General features: G+C 34.9%; 1 protein-coding gene across 1 annotated transcript; it reads left to right on the top strand.

Annotated features, from left to right (window-relative positions):
• Positions 1-288: 288 nt before the first annotated feature.
• On the top strand, positions 289-17,769 carry LOC117336585 (glutamate receptor ionotropic, kainate 3-like). Its single transcript, XM_033897196.1, has 15 exons — positions 289-301; positions 2,734-2,889; positions 3,312-3,548; positions 4,040-4,230; positions 6,627-6,680; positions 8,470-8,569; positions 9,351-9,517; positions 10,048-10,182; positions 10,868-10,993; positions 11,722-11,898; positions 12,861-13,164; positions 14,051-14,223; positions 14,404-14,621; positions 15,515-15,661; positions 16,277-17,769. Exons 1-15 carry the CDS (start codon positions 289-291, stop codon positions 16,470-16,472), a joined length of 2,394 nt encoding a protein of 797 aa, XP_033753087.1. The 3' UTR covers positions 16,473-17,769.
• Positions 17,770-18,499: the final 730 nt, after the last annotated feature.

The raw sequence follows: 18,499 nt of genomic DNA, 5'->3' as shown, positions 1-18,499 counted from the left end.
TGATGGACCTCGGCAATAATCAAACCTGAATCGAACGGAGCTGGCCATATCTGCAATGGATTTTCTTTCAAATGGAATGGTGATAATCGAGTGTAAACAACTAAACATTACTCCCTTGGTACTGCACGAGAATAAAACATGGATTTCAAAATTACCATGTAACTTGGATATATTGTGTGGCTTGATTACAATATCGTGGAGATTTGAATACGTGACTCTCAATACAAAATGGTGTTTATATAATGAATATTTATCTACATAACAATACGAAAACATTTCATTCTTCACATGGCATTTGGAGGTAATAATGTTGACACAATATTGATTGGTGATAACATACATCAAATGGTATCACTCTTTGTAGCGACGTTTCAACAGAAATGTTCGCGCCTCGTCGATCATAGTGACAGATTACAGAACTGTAAATCCTTAAATTGTAATACAGTTATTTTGTTTTGGTTATATTTACATTCTGAGTGTTGATTCTTTATATGAACATAACAAGTGAAAACAACAAATATTTGACTTGAAAACACTATGAATACAGTATGGAGACAACAGTTAAATATAAATACGCCTGAAAAATAGTCCCCGTTTCATTTCCGTAAATTGTGTATTCTTTGCCATCTATTCACATAAAACAATTATAATTTAACACCAATTAATGTATTTGATGTTATTTGATGTCTTTCTGTTTTAAATAAAAAGCAAAAACAAAAAACAAAAACAAAACAGAAATCGACGGGAATTTGCTGAGCGCAAGGACACTGTAAACGATAGTGCATTGGCGGAATCACCGACTGTTCCATTAATTTAGCATCTTTATTAAAAATTAATCGTTTAAAAATGACCATAATGTAAATATTTGAATTGAATGGATTTTTTTTCCATTTTCATGGCGGCTATCCGAGGTACATCACGGGATATGTAGATAGCTACAGCTATCCATAGCCGCCATGAAAATGAAGAAAAAAAATCCATTCAACCCCTACATGGAATATAGAAATAACAAAAGAGACAAAACGACTTCTGTAGGTTTTCTTTGAAGCTGCATTATTCTCACATTTGACATGTCGTTGTCAGAACATTTTGCGAAAGAAATCCCATCTGTTATTACAAGATCTTATTACAAAAATATAAGATCTTATTACAAAAATACAATATCTTATTACAAAAATACAATATCTTATTATAAAAATATGATATCTTATTACAAAAATATGATTTCTTATTACAAAAATATGATATCTTATTACAAAAATACAATATCTTATTATAAAAATATGATATCTTATTTCAAAAATATGATTTCTTATTACAAAAATATAACTTATTACAAAAACACAAAAATATAATATCTTATTACAAAAATACAATATCTTATTACAAAAATATAATATCTTATTACAAAAATACAATATCTTATTACAAAAATATGATATCTTATTACAAAAATATAACTTATTACAAAAACACAAAAATACAATATCTTATTACAAAAATACAATATCTTATTACAAAAATACAATATCTTATTACAAAAATACAATATCTTATTATAAAAATATGATATCTTATTTCAAAAATATGATTTCTTATTACAAAAATATAACTTATTACAAAAACACAAAAATATAATATCTTATTACAAAAATATGATATCTTATTACAAAAATATGATATCTTATTACAAAAATACAATATCTTATTACAAAAATACAATATCTTATTATAAAAATATGATATCTTATTTCAAAAATATGATTTCTTATTACAAAAATATAACTTATTACAAAAACACAAAAATATAATATCTTATTACAAAAATACAATATCTTATTACAAAAATATAATATCTTATTACAAAAATACAATATCTTATTATAAAAATATGATATCTTATTTCAAAAATATGATTTCTTATTACAAAAATATAACTTATTACAAAAACACAAAAATATAATATCTTATTACAAAAATATGATATCTTATTACAAAAATATGATATCTTATTACAAAAATACAATATCTTATTACAAAAATACAATATCTTATTATAAAATATGATATCTTATTTCAAAAATATGATTTCTTATTACAAAAATATAACTTATTACAAAAACACAAAAATATAATATCTTATTACAAAAATACAATATCTTATTACAAAAATACAATATCTTATTACAAAAATATGATATCTTATTACAAAAATATGATATCTTATTACAAAAACAAAAAATATTTTTACAAAAAATGCATCACAAGAGCTTAATGAATATAGCATCAGCTTAGCATCTTAAAAACAATAGATCCATCAAAATATTAAAATGACATCAACCTTGCCACCATTAATAGATGATCACAATATCTTACCATAGGTTAATGAAAGTATCTCAATAACAATGAATTATTAATATTACAATACAATTATGTTTGTGTTTTTCTTCTAAAATCGTGAGTGCACCTTCGCTTACAATGAAGTGATGAAGAACATGTAAAACACATATTATTTCCGATATTCGTCATTCTCAGATTATATGAAACAATTCGAGTTTGAGATAATACTTTGTTGTTGTCGGAATTCAATTGTTCCTAACATTACGTTTGAAATTGATCTATTGTACTTTCTATATGATTGAAGCTGTACGAATTTGCGCGAATGCTTCAAAGACAATGTGTAAGGTTTTTAAATTGTCGTTATAGTTGATAGATATTTGTAATTTTTCACAGCTGTGTTAGGAAGGAAAGGGGAGACAGTCATAGAAGATTATCGGAAAGTAGCGGATGTGCTACAGGAGGGACACAGGGATTACTGTAAGATCCGATTCACACCTGTTGAGTATGACAACAGTAACGGTACAACCGTTTATGAAAGTCTAGAGAGAGGTGAGTTGATTATCAAAACCCTGTGTTCTGAGGTATAGCCATAACGTAAACCCGATGAAACTTTAGTGGACTCTGCCATTCATTTATCATTTGAAGTCCAATATGGTCAGAAGGGATGAAAGGGTTAAACATTCCCTAACTTCATCATTATAACAGAGGGATGAATTACACAATATTAGTTAAACCTGTTCAAGTACAAAACAAAAACTAGTAAAATGTGACATCCATATGACTGAAATTACTGAAATATTCCGGAAATTTGATTAAAAATCAAAATTAAATACTGAACAACAAAGATAAAAACATATTTTCACAATGAATTCTTTATTCACGAATTAGTATATTAAAATCAAATCTCGATGCGTGAGTGACATGCATGTTATGTTAAGTATGTTTCTAAGTATTTTATATCTATTTTGTAGCCTTAGACATATTTGCGAAACCAGAAATTGTTATCGCTGTTGGGCCCTTCATCGACGTATTTACCTCCACGGATTACGTCATTAAAAGACAGATTCATTTGGTGACGTCATCAAGCGAAGGCCAGGAGAAATCTGCCAGGGCTCTCCCAGTTCTTCCAGACACGAAATCTTTATCAAATGCTGTCGCCGAGATCGTGCAAACTTTGGGTTGGACGAAAGTTGCCTTTCTGTCACAGGGTTTGTGTTATATTACTAAACATTCGTGGTAAAATATGATTATGTTACATAGCAGCAGTATGTTTAATGGTTTGCTTTAAAAATAATAATTTCGTGTAAAACTGCCGAAAATTACGAATTTTTGACATTGTCTATTCACCGATATGCACCAATAAATACGTGTTTACATAACCCATTGAAATAAACTACTTTTTTTAGTATTATATTCCCTCGACACAATTTTGACATTTTTGTTTCATTTATCGATTTTATCTAAGTGTTTCGGTTCTTTACTTGTTAGTTTTTGGTGTCTGTGCTTGGACAGAAAAAATATTTATAGAAAATTTTTTATAGAAAACATTTTTATAGAAAAAAAATTTTTATAGAAAAATTTTTATAGAAAAAATATAAACAAAAGTAGAGTAATGATATAACGCATCTCTCCCTTTGAATCCTTAAGAGTGCACGAAGTTATACAATGAAGAAATGTATGTTTTACTTCCGCACTTCAGATGACTTTTCGCCAGTGTTGGCTCTCGGAAACAGGGACATATTTGCTTGGCCCATTTTGCTACCTTCCAACATAAATAATGGACACAATCTTGAGTTGAGGCAGACGATGACCCAGCTCCGCGAAGCCCAGATGCGACAGTTCATCCTACACTCCATGGACAAGGAGGTCGTGCAACACGTCATCACAGCGGTAAATACATAAACTCACACTTAAGCTCGGGTCAATCTAGCGTGTGTTAAAATGATGTTTATATATATATTTCACCTGGTTGAGAAACAGCAAGAAAAACCGTAGTGCAAATAAAATTAATTCTACTTAAAACCCGATAATGCGACGAACAATGAGAGAAAAATATAGGCTTACACAACAAGACTTGAAAAAGTACCAAAGGACATAAAGACCATGTGTTTCGAAAGTGATTGCGTCGCATGCTTCATCGACGTCACCCGACATGCAAATCTTAGGTCAAATCAAGATAAGGCAACAATCTCAACATAATGCCTGTGTCTCTAAAACATCATTAAAAACTGAAAGATTGTTATATAGTGATCTAATGACAGAAAGAAAAGAATTAGTATAAGCTTTTAGCTTGTTTTCTAATCCTATGTGTATATATGATTTGTATTGTAATGTGTGTACTTGAATGTTAATAAAAATATTGTTTAAAAAAGAGAGTGAGAAGAAAAAAGGATGGACTAATTAAGGTTGCAAGGATGTTTTTTTCTTCAACATTCTTTCGTTCGGTCGGTTTTTAATTGAAATGCATTCCTTTTAAACTAAATCTTTCTAGTTCAACATATTGCCACTATTAGCATACGCGAAGTGCTGAAGGAAATGTGTTATCGCATAAAGTATGTATGATGGCAGGTTACCCTGCTTTCTAATACAATACTTTATGGCCGACGATTTAAATGGATAATTAGTCCATACTGGTGCATCCTAATTGGTACCAGTCTGTACTAATTGTCTACCTGTCAATTAATCGATAACAAGCGTCTGCCAGTATGTAATCCGCCAGTCTAGTGCGACTGCACAGGTACACTGTTATCACCAATACTGTAGTACCCGGGGCCCGTTCGTTTATGCGGACAAACCGGTTCGTCAGTTTTCAAATGTAATATTTCAAACATATATCCTTACGGACCTGCAAATGTTAATACAGGCCTTGGAAGTCTTTGTCAAAGCTCGTCTGAAAACAATATAAAATCATCAGGTCCGTCTTTATTTCATAAACGAACAAAACCGGTCCAACTGGTTCAACCGTTTGGACCGCAAAACGAAAATGGCCCTGTTGTTATAGTTACAGTATAGCTGTTAAATTCACGGGGGCTAAAATTTCGCGGTTGTTCCAATCGGAACAGTTCCTTTGTATTAATTTTCGTGCAGCCGCGCTTTGTAAAATTTCTACAGTAAACACTTCTATACATTTGTTTGCATATATAAATATTCGTTGGGTATTAGGTTTCGCGATATGTTTAATGGCGTGAATGTTACCAGCTATGCAGTATGCTAGCTTAACATTACGAGCGATCGTCAGAAAATTCAAAAAATAGAATTAATAAAAATGTATTTTGATGATATTTGATCACTGTCAAATAGATAAAAAAGAAAAAGACAAAAAAATGTCTGATTGAATGTGATGTTAATCCTTTTGTTTTGTTTTTTTAAGTGAGGGAGAAAAGTAGGAATTAACATTGCATGATAATCAAGCGGAAATATAAATGAGGTAGTTATTGAGACAAGCAATCTATTTAGATGTCATAAACAATAGGCTAGTTGGGCAAAGTGCAAGCCTGTTACAAAAGGCCACATGCATTATGATGTACATAAACTGTGCTGTATATCCCCGGTCTACATACCATAGGGAAATCACTACCAACCGAATTATGAAAATTGGACAGACGTTGCGTGCTGCTGTAGCCCATGGGGATAGGTCGGATCAATATGACAAATGATCAAGAATCACTCAATTGTGTACTACGTCACTTAGATTTTGGGGCCTTTTTTATATACTTTGTTGACCACAATGGTCGGTATCTGATATACCATCAAAACGTCTGTAATATTAAGATACTTGTGGTATTTTATTTAAATTTGATGTTTGTCCACTTTTTATATTTTTGATTATGGTTTCTTCATACATACTATTTGCAAATAACGGTCACATTTTGATATATGAAATATACCAAATAACAATTCCATTATTTTTTATATGGATGGAGTGTTTCTGATATTTCTATTACAATAAGATTGATATCTGCTTGGGGGAAAGGGGACATAATTAAATGACTATATAACAATATCAATATTGACTGAGATAGAAACAGAGGAACTTAAATACATATGTATTCACATTGTATCAATAATTTTTTCTGTCTTCCGGGCGGAGGAACTTAAATATTCACATTAAATACAATTTTCTCTTTTGCGGACGCAGGAACTTAATATTTACATTACATCTGGGGTTTTTTGGCAGAAGAACTTTAATATTTACATAAAATCTGTTTTTCGGGTAGGGGAACTTTAATATTAGGCAATTGTCTGTTTTACGGACAAACAAACTTTCTGATTTACATTTCATATAGGCGGAGGAACACCATCTGCTTCACTACTCAAGGAGCTGGTTCATTACCTACCTGGTAAGTTTATCTGTATTTTTATTGACTAATCGGTAAAACGTAAAATATGAACATTATCATTTCAAAACCGTTAACTTCCTTAATTCAATTTACAGCCAGATATACAAGTATCTCTATTCAAATGGTCACAGTCAATGTGTTACTTCAGAATACCTGATAAGTATCAAGAATTTTCAAGACAGACTTTATATTTCGTAGCTACTGCCGGAAGCACCCCTAACTACATGAAGCAGATAACATTTTATCAGAGTTATTGATTACTTTAGTATTTAACTTTATTTTTTTTTCTAATCCCAACTGATTAGAATGTTATGTGCAAAATAACATGGCAATGCCAGTATGCCACTGAAGGGTAATTGTACTCAAAGTCGATACAGCAAGGATAAAATCTGAACGAAAGCTGCATTTTACACGAAGAAGGTTGAAAAAGAGCAATGCTAATAAGACCAAGTACGCCCAAAGGTTAAGCGTCTTCGGTTTCTTAGACGACTCCCGCCATGTAAATATATGTCGAATCAGGTAATATCGCGTTCTCAATATAAGAACAAGGGGAATGGCAACACAACCCAACATGTACATGCATGCACACTACGACAACACATTTTTTACTTCTCAAATTTATAAAATACGTGAATGAATGACTTACAAAGCATTATCGCTTAATAACAGAGCAGGAAATGTTCAAGTGAAAATAAATAATTTATCAACATTTGACAATATTCTATAAATATGCGTATGAAATGTATGTCAGATATTGACAGTCGCGCCAATGTCAGTTACCAAGGGAACAAAGAAGCACCGATTGGACGAGTAATATATATATATTTTGTTATTAGTAACATAACAGAATACAGTGACATTTTACTGACGAAGGTCTGGAACTATGCCCGATTATTGTACGATGGAGTATAGACAATGCTTTGTTTGATTATATCCCCAAGGAAAATAAAACAGTATGTCAAAGAGTGAGTGTTCTATTGGGTTGATGATATCACATTTTGGTGTCTTCAAAGCCACCCATTAATATCGAATAGTACCCACAGGACATTCACGCGTGACTTCCAATGTGTTTCTGTATAAAACCATCGTTTTTTTCATTTTTGTTTTTTCTCAAAACGTACCTCCTGACGATTTTCAAGGGTCGTGCAAAGTTCCAGATTACTCTTGAAACACATCTTATGTGTCTTCAGACAAGGCATAAAATCTCGATTTAACGATAGATATAATATTATTAAATTCCTTCTCCATTAATCTTTATGTTGTCGAAATGAACATGCCGTTATGTTTTCGTAGCGAGATGTCATGTCACGAACATGTCGCTATGTTTTCGCGGTATATGTTGTATTATCTACATAATAAAAGTTTTAAATGTTCTCCAACAGATTAAGCAATTCCTATAAAGCAAAATTTTAAGGTAAATGTAAATTTAAAATTGGTGGGAAGGTTCTGTCGTGGTTTCAAGCTATTTAGACATTTTTTAGGAAGACGATTTGTCAGTACCTCCTATAAATAATTTATAAAATTTCAAATACTTTCGTTTAATCTATTTTCTTGTTTCCTTTAACAACCGCTGAAACTGCGGATTTGTATTAACCAAAAACATTTCATTAGCAAAGCATGCTTTATTGAAATATTGTAATGAATAAATTTGTATATTCTTTGCCGGCGTTGTATTCCAATAATCCACACCGAGAACTACACAGTATTCATGGCATTATTTTGAGTTTCTCTAGTAACCCAGAACCTTATTATTTTGATACATGCTATATTAGTTCTTATTTTATAACAGGATTTTCCCGATCTGACCTTGAACCTGAAGGAGACTGTATCCCTGTATGGCATACAGCTGCTGAATTCGGAAGCTATTCCGCCAAGACTGTATGAAGAAGGTACGATCTAAACAAACAAAAAAAGTTCTGATTGCATGACATATAGGTATACCTCATTGACGTAACAGCGTATTTATTGGATAAAGCCAATCATGTGTCGGACCAATAAATCATCGTGTCAACGGTTGCCGATCAAGTACGCCCTGCTGTTATTTGTCTGAATTTTTACCGTGTTTTGTTAGGGTTTATAAATGATTGAAATTCATAGTGTGTTTTTATTAAGCTCGTATGATAAATTAGTCATTAGGGAGACATTATTATCTGTTCACCCGAGGCTTGTCATTTTCGCCCTCAGGGAACATGACATGTCTCCCCAAAGTGAGGACAATAATAATGTTGTTGCATATATGCTTGTTACTTTTTTGTTCGCTTTATAATCATGTAATTAACATTTAATTTAAGCTAGTTGACTTGTTGATAATGTTGATTTATTTGGTTTAATTGTGATTTTCTGTTATCAGCAAGATTATGCTTGAAATTTATTTTAATGTGTATTTAGTGTTTCCTTAAAGAAAAACACACATTAAGGTTTTTATGCGACTTTAATTTCGACAATCATTACTAAAATTGTTTAACTAATTACGTCAATGTGTTGTTGTTTATTTATAGCTATAAAATACTAGAGACACATTTGAGGAAACAAATTTGTACCTAATAAATAAACCTACAAGCTTTCACGAAGAGCATGTCCTAATAAGTTGAAGCTTTTAATTGTGATCTCAATGCACATGTTCTGTTTAACAACGGTATACATCGTAACGCTTACCATTAATCTTTATAGAACAGTTCCAGAACCGTTCGCGTCTAAGTCTGGGACTGCTTGTGGACGTCGTCTCCATCTTACGCCATTGTCTGCGGCGGGGCCAAAGTGAATCCTACTGCGATAGACAACCAAAGAAAAATCAAACGAGGAATCAAAAGATGCTCAACGAGGTTTTCGACGATAGGGTACGTCATATCCGGCATCTTCCTAATTCTAACTCAAAACACGTATAGGGACAAAATAAGAACAAACGCTACATAAATGACAATTGAAAAGACCAAGGAAGAACGGAAGGGAAACAAGTAACATTTTCGTCCGGATCGCGAATTTTCCGGATTAGTGTCGATTTTTGTTTTTGTTTTTTGGGTTTTTTTGCGTGTTTAAAAAAAAAAATGTATTTGAAGATAAAATTTAAGGAAATATCACAAATGAATGTTGAATTAAATAATTTGAAAATCGTCTTTTCTTTATGATATGTGATAAACACGTTCCCTAACATTTTCGTTCCGATCGCGAGTTTTCCGGATTAGTGTCATCCGTATTATTGGGGATCTGTTTTTTGCATATCACAAATCAGTTTTGGATTTGATGATATAAATATCGTTTTTTCTTGATGATATGTGATAATTCGATCTGATTTCAAAATGTTTTTTTAATATATGAATATATATGATTAAAAAGTAATTTATTTTTATTTTCGGCATGTCCATTAAAGTCTGACACCTATGTAGGTGCTTTAGGACAGTATATATGGGGTTTTACCGAAAATGGACGCAGTCGGATTCGTACCAGCTACTCAATGTCCGTTCTACAACACATCAACAATGCAACTATCAAGGATGACATCAAGGTATTTCCAATAGCCTTATAGCATACATATAATACCTGGTGACATTTATATATATATTATTATAGAGGATATTGAATGTAAAGTCATGCACACAGGGGCTTGGCACAATTTTCCAAATGATGGTCCATATATATGTATTATAGTCACTATAATACATATATATGAACCATCATTTGGAAAATCATGTCAAGCCCCTGTGGTCATGCATTTCACAAATATAACAGAATACATATATTGCACGAGTGCAAATGATAGAATATCATGTCATAGAAGTTAATATTAACGGGAAAAAACATTAGAATTTGTTACTTTATTAGTATTTGAAATACCTTCTATGGCGAACATATCACTGCTTTAAAACGCTGATGGATTAGAAACGTTTTGACGATATAATATAATAACGTCTCTCGTGACAACGAGAGTGTGTCTTTCATCGTAATTCTTCTGCTTTTTGATATTATGTAGTAAGCCTCTCTAAAGTTAAATAATTTGATGTTTATTGACAATTATATAGCAAAACAACCAACATGTAAGTTTAACAGGCAAGGAGGCTAGCAACTGTTACCACAAAGGAAAGGAAAATTAAAGATCAAGAAATGAAGTAATCAATTTCATCATACCTAGAGATTAATGTTTTTGCTTTTTTAGATTTTGGCATGATAACCTTGTTTCATACATTATATAGATCGGAAATTGCACCTTTCTAGACAAGCCCATATATACGCCGGTTGGTGAGGGGACGCAACAAAAGGCAGTTCGGGACATTAACACCAGTCTAAAGGGCATGAACTTCACCGTGATTACCAAAACGGTAACCAATACTTTCTCTTCTTATACACTGACACCTCCCTGGATGAAATTGCAATTGGGAACTAGGTATACTTATGCTGAAAGTAAGCAAATGCGTTTAAACGAGAGAGGTTGTTTGAGATATTGCAATTATCGGGGCATTTTTGTGATTACTGTAGAATTTACATGAAAATAAAAAATCAATTATCTGGAAAACTTACATCAGATGAATGTAAAAAATATTCAACGATGCGGACAATGACAAATCCTTTCCTTTCCCAATGAAACAATTATTTGATGTGCAAAAATATAAACTATGGTCATCTGCCTTTTTTCAAGTAAACAATATTGAAAATGAAGTATTGAGAATGACAGTTTTCGAAACTATTATTTGCGATTGTTTAGTACTTACAGTATACTGTAAACGTACTTATTTTAGCGGTAATCTTATTTTGGTGGTAATCTTATTTTAGCGGTAATCTTATTTAGTGGTAATCTTATTTTAGCGGTAATCTTATTTTAGTGGTAATCTTATTTTAGCGCCTTTCGCACTGGAAGTATTCGGCTAAATTATGATTGAGCTAATTTCAGTAAATCTACATTGGTTTCTATGGCATCCATTGTTAGTGCGCTAATTCGTTATTCCTCTAATCTGTTTTAATTTGGTTTTGCGCTAAAATTTAAGTGCGTCAAATTCATTACGTTTATAGTTCATATATATGATTATTCAATATTTTTTAATTGCACAAGGATCCACCCTTCTACTCTGTCAAGAATGGCAGACACGAAGGCTTTTGCATTGATGTCCTGGACGCCTTGAAGAGGTTAATGGGAATTGATTACAAGATAATTGCGTATAGGAGCAAATGGGCTGGGTTGAATGAGGACAAGGAGTGGGAAGACATCCTACACAAACTAATGGTCGGAGTAAGTATCTGGAGAAATAACAAGCACAAAGTAATGGTATACTGTATAGGTGGAAATATTTGGGGTTATTTTAATTTCTTTATACTGTATATTTGATAATATTCGCGGGTAATTTGATTTCGCTATAATCGTGGTCATTATAACTATAGCGCGAAAATAAATACTCGTAGAATATGTATATGTACTATCAAATGCAAAGAGGTGTCTACTGCTGAATGTCTGCAAGACGTGGTTGCGCGAGGTTTAATACCCGCGAGCTAGGTCCGACAGGGGCAACCGTGAAATATTAGTCCCGCGACTATACCGTATTCGCGCCCATTACGATAGCGCGAAAATAAATACACGAAAATTTGTGTATGATGAATTAAAATCTCAGAGAATGTATTCTATGAATTAAATGAAATTGTGATTAGAATTTTTAAAATTTGCCCGCGAAATTAAATATAGTTAATGTAATGGAATTACAAGAAGAAAAATAAGACGATGTCCTGAACAAAGAATAATTATGGCACCGGTGTATGTTTGAATGATACTATAGAAGACACTCGGTTTGTGGATATCTATTTATGAGAGTTGGAATGAGTGAACGGCTGAAAGAGGAAGCACGTCAATCGTAAAGAGAATGAGGTGATTAATTGTCTACACAAAATATTGACCAGAGTGAGTGAAGCGTGAGATGAAATAAATATAAAAACTGATAATGGAATGAAAGCAGACGACACATGGTAGTAGAACGGGGTGAATAAAGACATGTAACGGGGCCCAATTTTACACAAACAGATGGTTGGATGAATAAGATCTACTTTTTATCAGAAGTTTAACAGACTTATAATCGCGCTTTAATTTAATAATAGTTGTCTACCAACATTTTATATTTAATAGAGTGTTGAGTTCTTGTTTCTAATGTTTGATGTTATAGTGAGGTTCAATTGGATTGTTGAACAATCTTTATATGTTACCAGGATGCCGCCATTGCGATTGGTGATCTAGTAGTGAAATCAAAAAGGGAGGCTCAAATCTCATTCTCAAACACAATACTGACCTCGTCTGTTAGCATGCTGTTGAAGAGACCTCCTCTCCAGCCAACCTTCTTCCAGTTCCTCTGGCCGTTCGACATTGGTCTCTGGTTTATGATAGCAATCTTCTTCTTCATCGTCGGGCTGTCCCTGTTCCTTATGACTAAGTACGACACCACCCAGCGGACTGCCGAGCAGAAGTTTGATCTGAAGGAAAGCATGTGGTACTCACTTAATGTCATACTGCAAGGTAATGTTTAATACCCATATATATATATACACTGTAGCCTTTTACCCAGGCGGTCGGGGTTCGATTCCCCGATCGGACGTGTAAAGACAAGGGGTCACCTCCCGAACCACGTGCATTTCTTCGAGTACTCTGGTTTCCTCCCATAGCAAGTCTTCTCTCGCGCTTCCATCTGAAACAGCACGCGTGATTAGCTTAGGTTTATATAACGTGTTTGTAATTGTTGTAAAATAAATAAAGTTTACATTTTAACTGTGGGTGTAACAGACTTACTTTCCGTTTAACTGATGTAATTTTATGGAATACCGATCTTCATTTGTAATCGAGACAATACAAATTATTATCATGTTCCTGGTTTCATCAAAATAATTAAAGGAAAAACGTATTGTATTTAATCATATTAACTATTCTGTAAATCTGGAAAGAAAATATATTATTCTACCCAATTTTCATTCGATAGCGTGGATCACCTGTAATTGGCTGTACTGAAATGGCAGCAAGTAAAATCTTCCATATTGAGATTAGCCTGTAAAATTATCTTCCATATTGAGATTTTCTGTGGAAATAATGTATGTGTGCTCTTTCAATGATGTGATCAATTGTGATTCACAAACCTAAACAAGTTTGAAAAAAAAAAAAAAAATAGCAACGTAGACTATAAGGACAAAATGGCTAAAACAGCAATAAGGTTTGATAAACAAATAAGTAATTCCGAGTTCTAAACTATTAACATTAATTTCAGTGTTTTCTGTCACAATTGAAACAAATATTTCACAATTAATCATGATTATTTTCATCACTGACACAATTCTAATTGCGCTTGGGTGTAACGCCATACCAAATATTGTCCAACGTTAATTGATGTTAAAGAATTACCCGTTTATCGCAGGTGGTACTGAGTTCTCGCCTCAAACTACGTCTATGCGGACCATCGTGGCCTTCTTTTGGTTCTGCACCCTGATCATCACTGCGGCATACACAGCAAACCTCGCTGCATTTCTCACTCTCAAACAAGTCGACAGTCGCATCAAGACCCTGAACCGCCTTGCAAGCCAGAGCAAGGTAAATGTTCTAAACGCTGTCAAATCTTACCATAGTTCCTTGATTATGGTGATTGTGAGTCGCAATATGTACGGAGGCTTTGATATTTCCTTTTTTTACCGCAATATGGTCCTTTTTTTCTCTCCGTGTTGAATTATGATGTAAGTAAAACTAGCAGATTGTATCTGTCAATCATTCCAGGTCAGTTACGGCGTCCGTAACAATAGCGACCTCATGACCTTCTTTGAGCGTTCCACCGAAGATCCATATGAGCGTATGTGGACAGTCATGAAGCTTTCGGAAAAGGAATCGCTTGTCTCAGACAGGATGGATGGTGTAAAGAGGGTTCTGGCGGGCGACTACGAGACTGGTTTCGCCTTCCTAGACGACGGACTGTTCAATGACTATTACGCCGCCAAGTAAGTCAAACACGTGACCATTACTTACCCAAGAAACACTCACTACTGAAAGGCGTGCGGTTCTCCACAAAGCACGTGTAACATGGTTGTTAATGTTGATGGCGCACAGGAACGACTTTATTTGTTGCTTTGGTCGACGTTGTAATTGTACGTCCGTTGCGACAGCTGGTTGAAAACCAAAACAAAGAACACAGGCGTCTGCTTCTGGCTAGTATTTATAGAAAAAATATTAGCCGACGCCTGTGAAAAGAACAACAGGAAAATGTTATTTGTCAATGATACCATATTTAGTACATTACTTGATTCCAAGCCTATGTATAGACACGTTACATTCCCCTGCATGCCATTCTTCACAACACATTGTCCAATTTCAAATACTGTAAACTTACTTTATTTAGCGCATTTCCGAATTTTAATAGATTAGCGCGCCAAAATCATTTAATATGGAAACAGGTGATAGAAAGTACAATAAGCGCAATCATAATTTAGCGTAATACTTCTAGCGCGAAAAGCGCTGAAATAAGATTACCGCTAAAATAGGAACGTTTACAGTATTTAGTGTCTAGTGGTCTCCTTAAAATTTTCATAAACGTCGCGAACATTTTTTTATTATGGTAAAAACAAACAAAATGTCTTGAGGAAAATTTGACCTGAAATTGCATAAAAAATTAGGACATTTTCACATGAAGAAATTTCTTGACATGGATTGACTATTCTGCTCTTCTCATGTCACTTTGACCTGAAAATTTTCACATGAAATTGACATGAAGACATTTTGCCTGTGTACCTCTGTGACAACATCCTAGTCAGTATTACAGATAAAGCATGTCAAACCAAACTCTCATCAATTCCTCATTTCTACCATTAAGCATTAAATACGTGTCCCTCAACAGGTTATGTGGCATGGATTCCATAGACCAGAGGTTTGGGGAGAAGCACTTTAGTCTGGGGTTCCCAAAGGGGGCGCCGTACAAGGACGACATAAACAGGGCCCTCCTCAAACTAAAGGAAGATGGCATTATGGACTCTCTCAAAGCCAAGTAAGTACCATCGAACGTCGTACATATCATCCTCGATACTCCATGGAGTTATGTTCACTTTCGCAACTCTTGGAGTAACATTGACAAACTCGAAGGCACACGACTAGCTATATTTTATTGGTGTCAGGAAAATGTCCTGACCATTGGCTATTCTGATGTATTTCTTTTGAAGGGGAGCGACAACCAAGGTCAAAGTCAGTCAGTATGGCGACCTCGTGATTCGTAAGGTGCACATCCAAGAATCAAACTGTTCTTGTTTCATTTTATCCACAAAATGGCGGTTATTGAATGAATCTACTATTTCGCCAGGACATATTCCAAGGGTGCAGGGTTTGAAAGTGAACATAACATCTGGAGTACCAAGGCTAGGCTGGGTACATACCAATAGAATATGAAACAGCATTTCTGGCTTTTTGACATTCATCTCGTACAAGTTCATGAGTTTTAGCTTTGATACTACTTACGCTCGTAAAGGTTTGGTGACAGTTTTGACTCGAAAATTTCATTAAATGATTAATGCAATTTTAAATGCTCGAATTTTATACAATAAACTATACAAATCATGAACTGACTGTCACAACCGTCCTTAAGCAATTGTTTATGTTTATTCTTTAGGTGGTGGAAGCCTTCGTCTAACTGCTCGACCATAGTAAGGGACAAGACGGGCGTGAAAGTATCAGGGGAACTGGAACTAGAGAATATGGTGGGCGTATTCATTGTTCTTGGCTGCAGTGTCACACTTGGAGTTCTGGTAGAAATATGTAAACGGATTTACCTTGCTATCCAGAAGGAACGAGAGGAAAACAAGTGAAGACATGGGGCGATAGCCTGTTTTACTTTCAATTATATTGATGTTAATATCTTAATATCGAAATATGATTATAAAAATATTTGCGTTTTTTTTTGTGGTTGAAAATGAATACGTCGAATTAAGTGCAGAGCTAAAATTTGTTGATATTAAGGGGACAGATTGTGTTGTTAATTTCCTCGTCAGCAGTTGACATCTGTCAATGAACTCGTGACAATGGTAACAAGCCCTTTAATCTCACCCGGTGACCAGGGGAAGGAGGAATGTTACTATCTAGAAATAGAAAATTCCAGTCAGCAATTTGAAATAACCACGGTTATCATACTACTTAGATGTACGCTGCCCCCAATGGTCGTATGTTTGACGAAATATGCCCCTCGTATCGGTCATATAATTGAGTCACATCTACGTATTTAAAACGCCGTTCGCCTTTCCTGGGAAAGACAGCTCTCATTAAAAGAGAACGGAGCCGTTGCTCGAGTTTGGAATGGAAGTTGTTTTGTAATGAGTAGAAAAATAAAGTTTTCATGATGTAAGCAATTTTTTATGAGTGGATTTTGGTAGATATCTGAACTGCTTGATGTCACTGTGATTTTGACAAAAACAGTAAATAGATTATATACTGACTACCTTTTAACTCAAAATCGAACGATGAGGGCAAATCGTTTAACAAAGAAAACGTGAAAGGATATTAAGACCAGGTGTTCAAGGAGCATATGCGTCTTTTTTGACGGCGTCATCATCTTGTTAATTCACGTCAAAAATTTATTCGGGTTAGGAAACGGCCTCAGAATGAGAAATGCGCTGGAGAATGGAACCACCAGGTATACAACCGAGTATGGAACACGTCTGACTTCATATCGCACAAGGAAATATATCCCCAAACGAGATAATACTGTCTACCATAAACTTGTCAAACTATCTACACTAACATAAATAACCTGCATCTCTCTTTTTTATCAGGTGAGATTTGTCACAGAATTTCGAGTTATTACTCCATTCTATACCGTTTAGTCGTCAATATCCGTGCTTTAGTCCATTCTACTTCGTTAACTCGTCAATCTCCGGTCTATACGCCACTCAACATCGTCTATTCGGCAATCTCTGGGCCATACTCCATTCAAATCGTCTACTCGGCAAGCTCCACTCTATACTCCATTCTATACAATTTTCTCGGCAAAATCCATGCTTTAGTCTATTCTGCATCGTCTACTCGGCAATCTCCGGTCTATACTCCATTCTGCATAGTCTACTCTGCAATCTCTGGTCTATACTCAATTCTGCATCGCCTAGTCAGCAATCTCCGGGCTATACTCCGTTGTACGCCGTCTACTCGGCAATCTCCGGGCTATACTCCGTTGTACGCCGTCTACTCGGCAATCTCCGGGCTATACTCCGTTGTACGCCGTCTACTCGGCAATCTCCGGGCTATACTCCGTTGTACGCCGTCTACTCGGCAATCTCCGGGCTATACTCCGTTGTACGCCGTCTTCTCGGCAATCTCCGGGCTATACTCCGTTGTACGCCGTCTACTCGGCAATCTCCGGGCTATACTCCGTTGTACGCCGTCTACTCGGCAATCTCCGGGCCATACTCCATTCAAATCGTCTACTCGGCAAGCTCCACTCTATACTCCATTCTATACAATTTTCTCGGCAAAATCCATGCTTTAGTCTATTCTGCATCGTCTACTCGGCAATCTCCGGTCTATACTCCATTCTGCATAGTCTACTCTGCAATCTCTGGTCTATACTCAATTCTGCATCGCCTAGTCAGCAATCTCCGGGCTATACTCCGTTGTACGCCGTCTACTCGGCAATCTCCGGGCTATACTCCGTTGTACGCCGTCTACTCGGCAATCTCCGGGCTATACTCCGTTGTACGCCGTCTACTCGGCAATCTCCGGGCTATACTCCGTTGTACGCCGTCTACTCGGCAATCTCCGGGCTATACTCCGTTGTACGCCGTCTACTCGGCAATCTCCGGGCTATACTCCGTGGTACGCCGTCTACTCGGCAATCTCCGGGCTA

The sequence above is a fragment of the Pecten maximus genome, chromosome 10 (genome assembly GCF_902652985.1).
Source record: "Pecten maximus chromosome 10, xPecMax1.1, whole genome shotgun sequence".
Taxonomy (NCBI): Eukaryota; Metazoa; Mollusca; class Bivalvia; order Pectinida; family Pectinidae; genus Pecten; species Pecten maximus.
This window is presented reverse-complemented; position numbering and strand designations above follow the sequence as displayed.

Excerpts from the sequence above, each read along its gene's own strand:
- LOC117336585 (XM_033897196.1), top strand. Across the intron at positions 10,183-10,867 it reads CTATCAAGGATGACATCAAG|ATCGGAAATTGCACCTTTCT; the intron begins GTATTTCCAATA and ends TACATTATATAG. Across the intron at positions 13,165-14,050 it reads ACTTAATGTCATACTGCAAG|GTGGTACTGAGTTCTCGCCT; the intron begins GTAATGTTTAAT and ends CGTTTATCGCAG.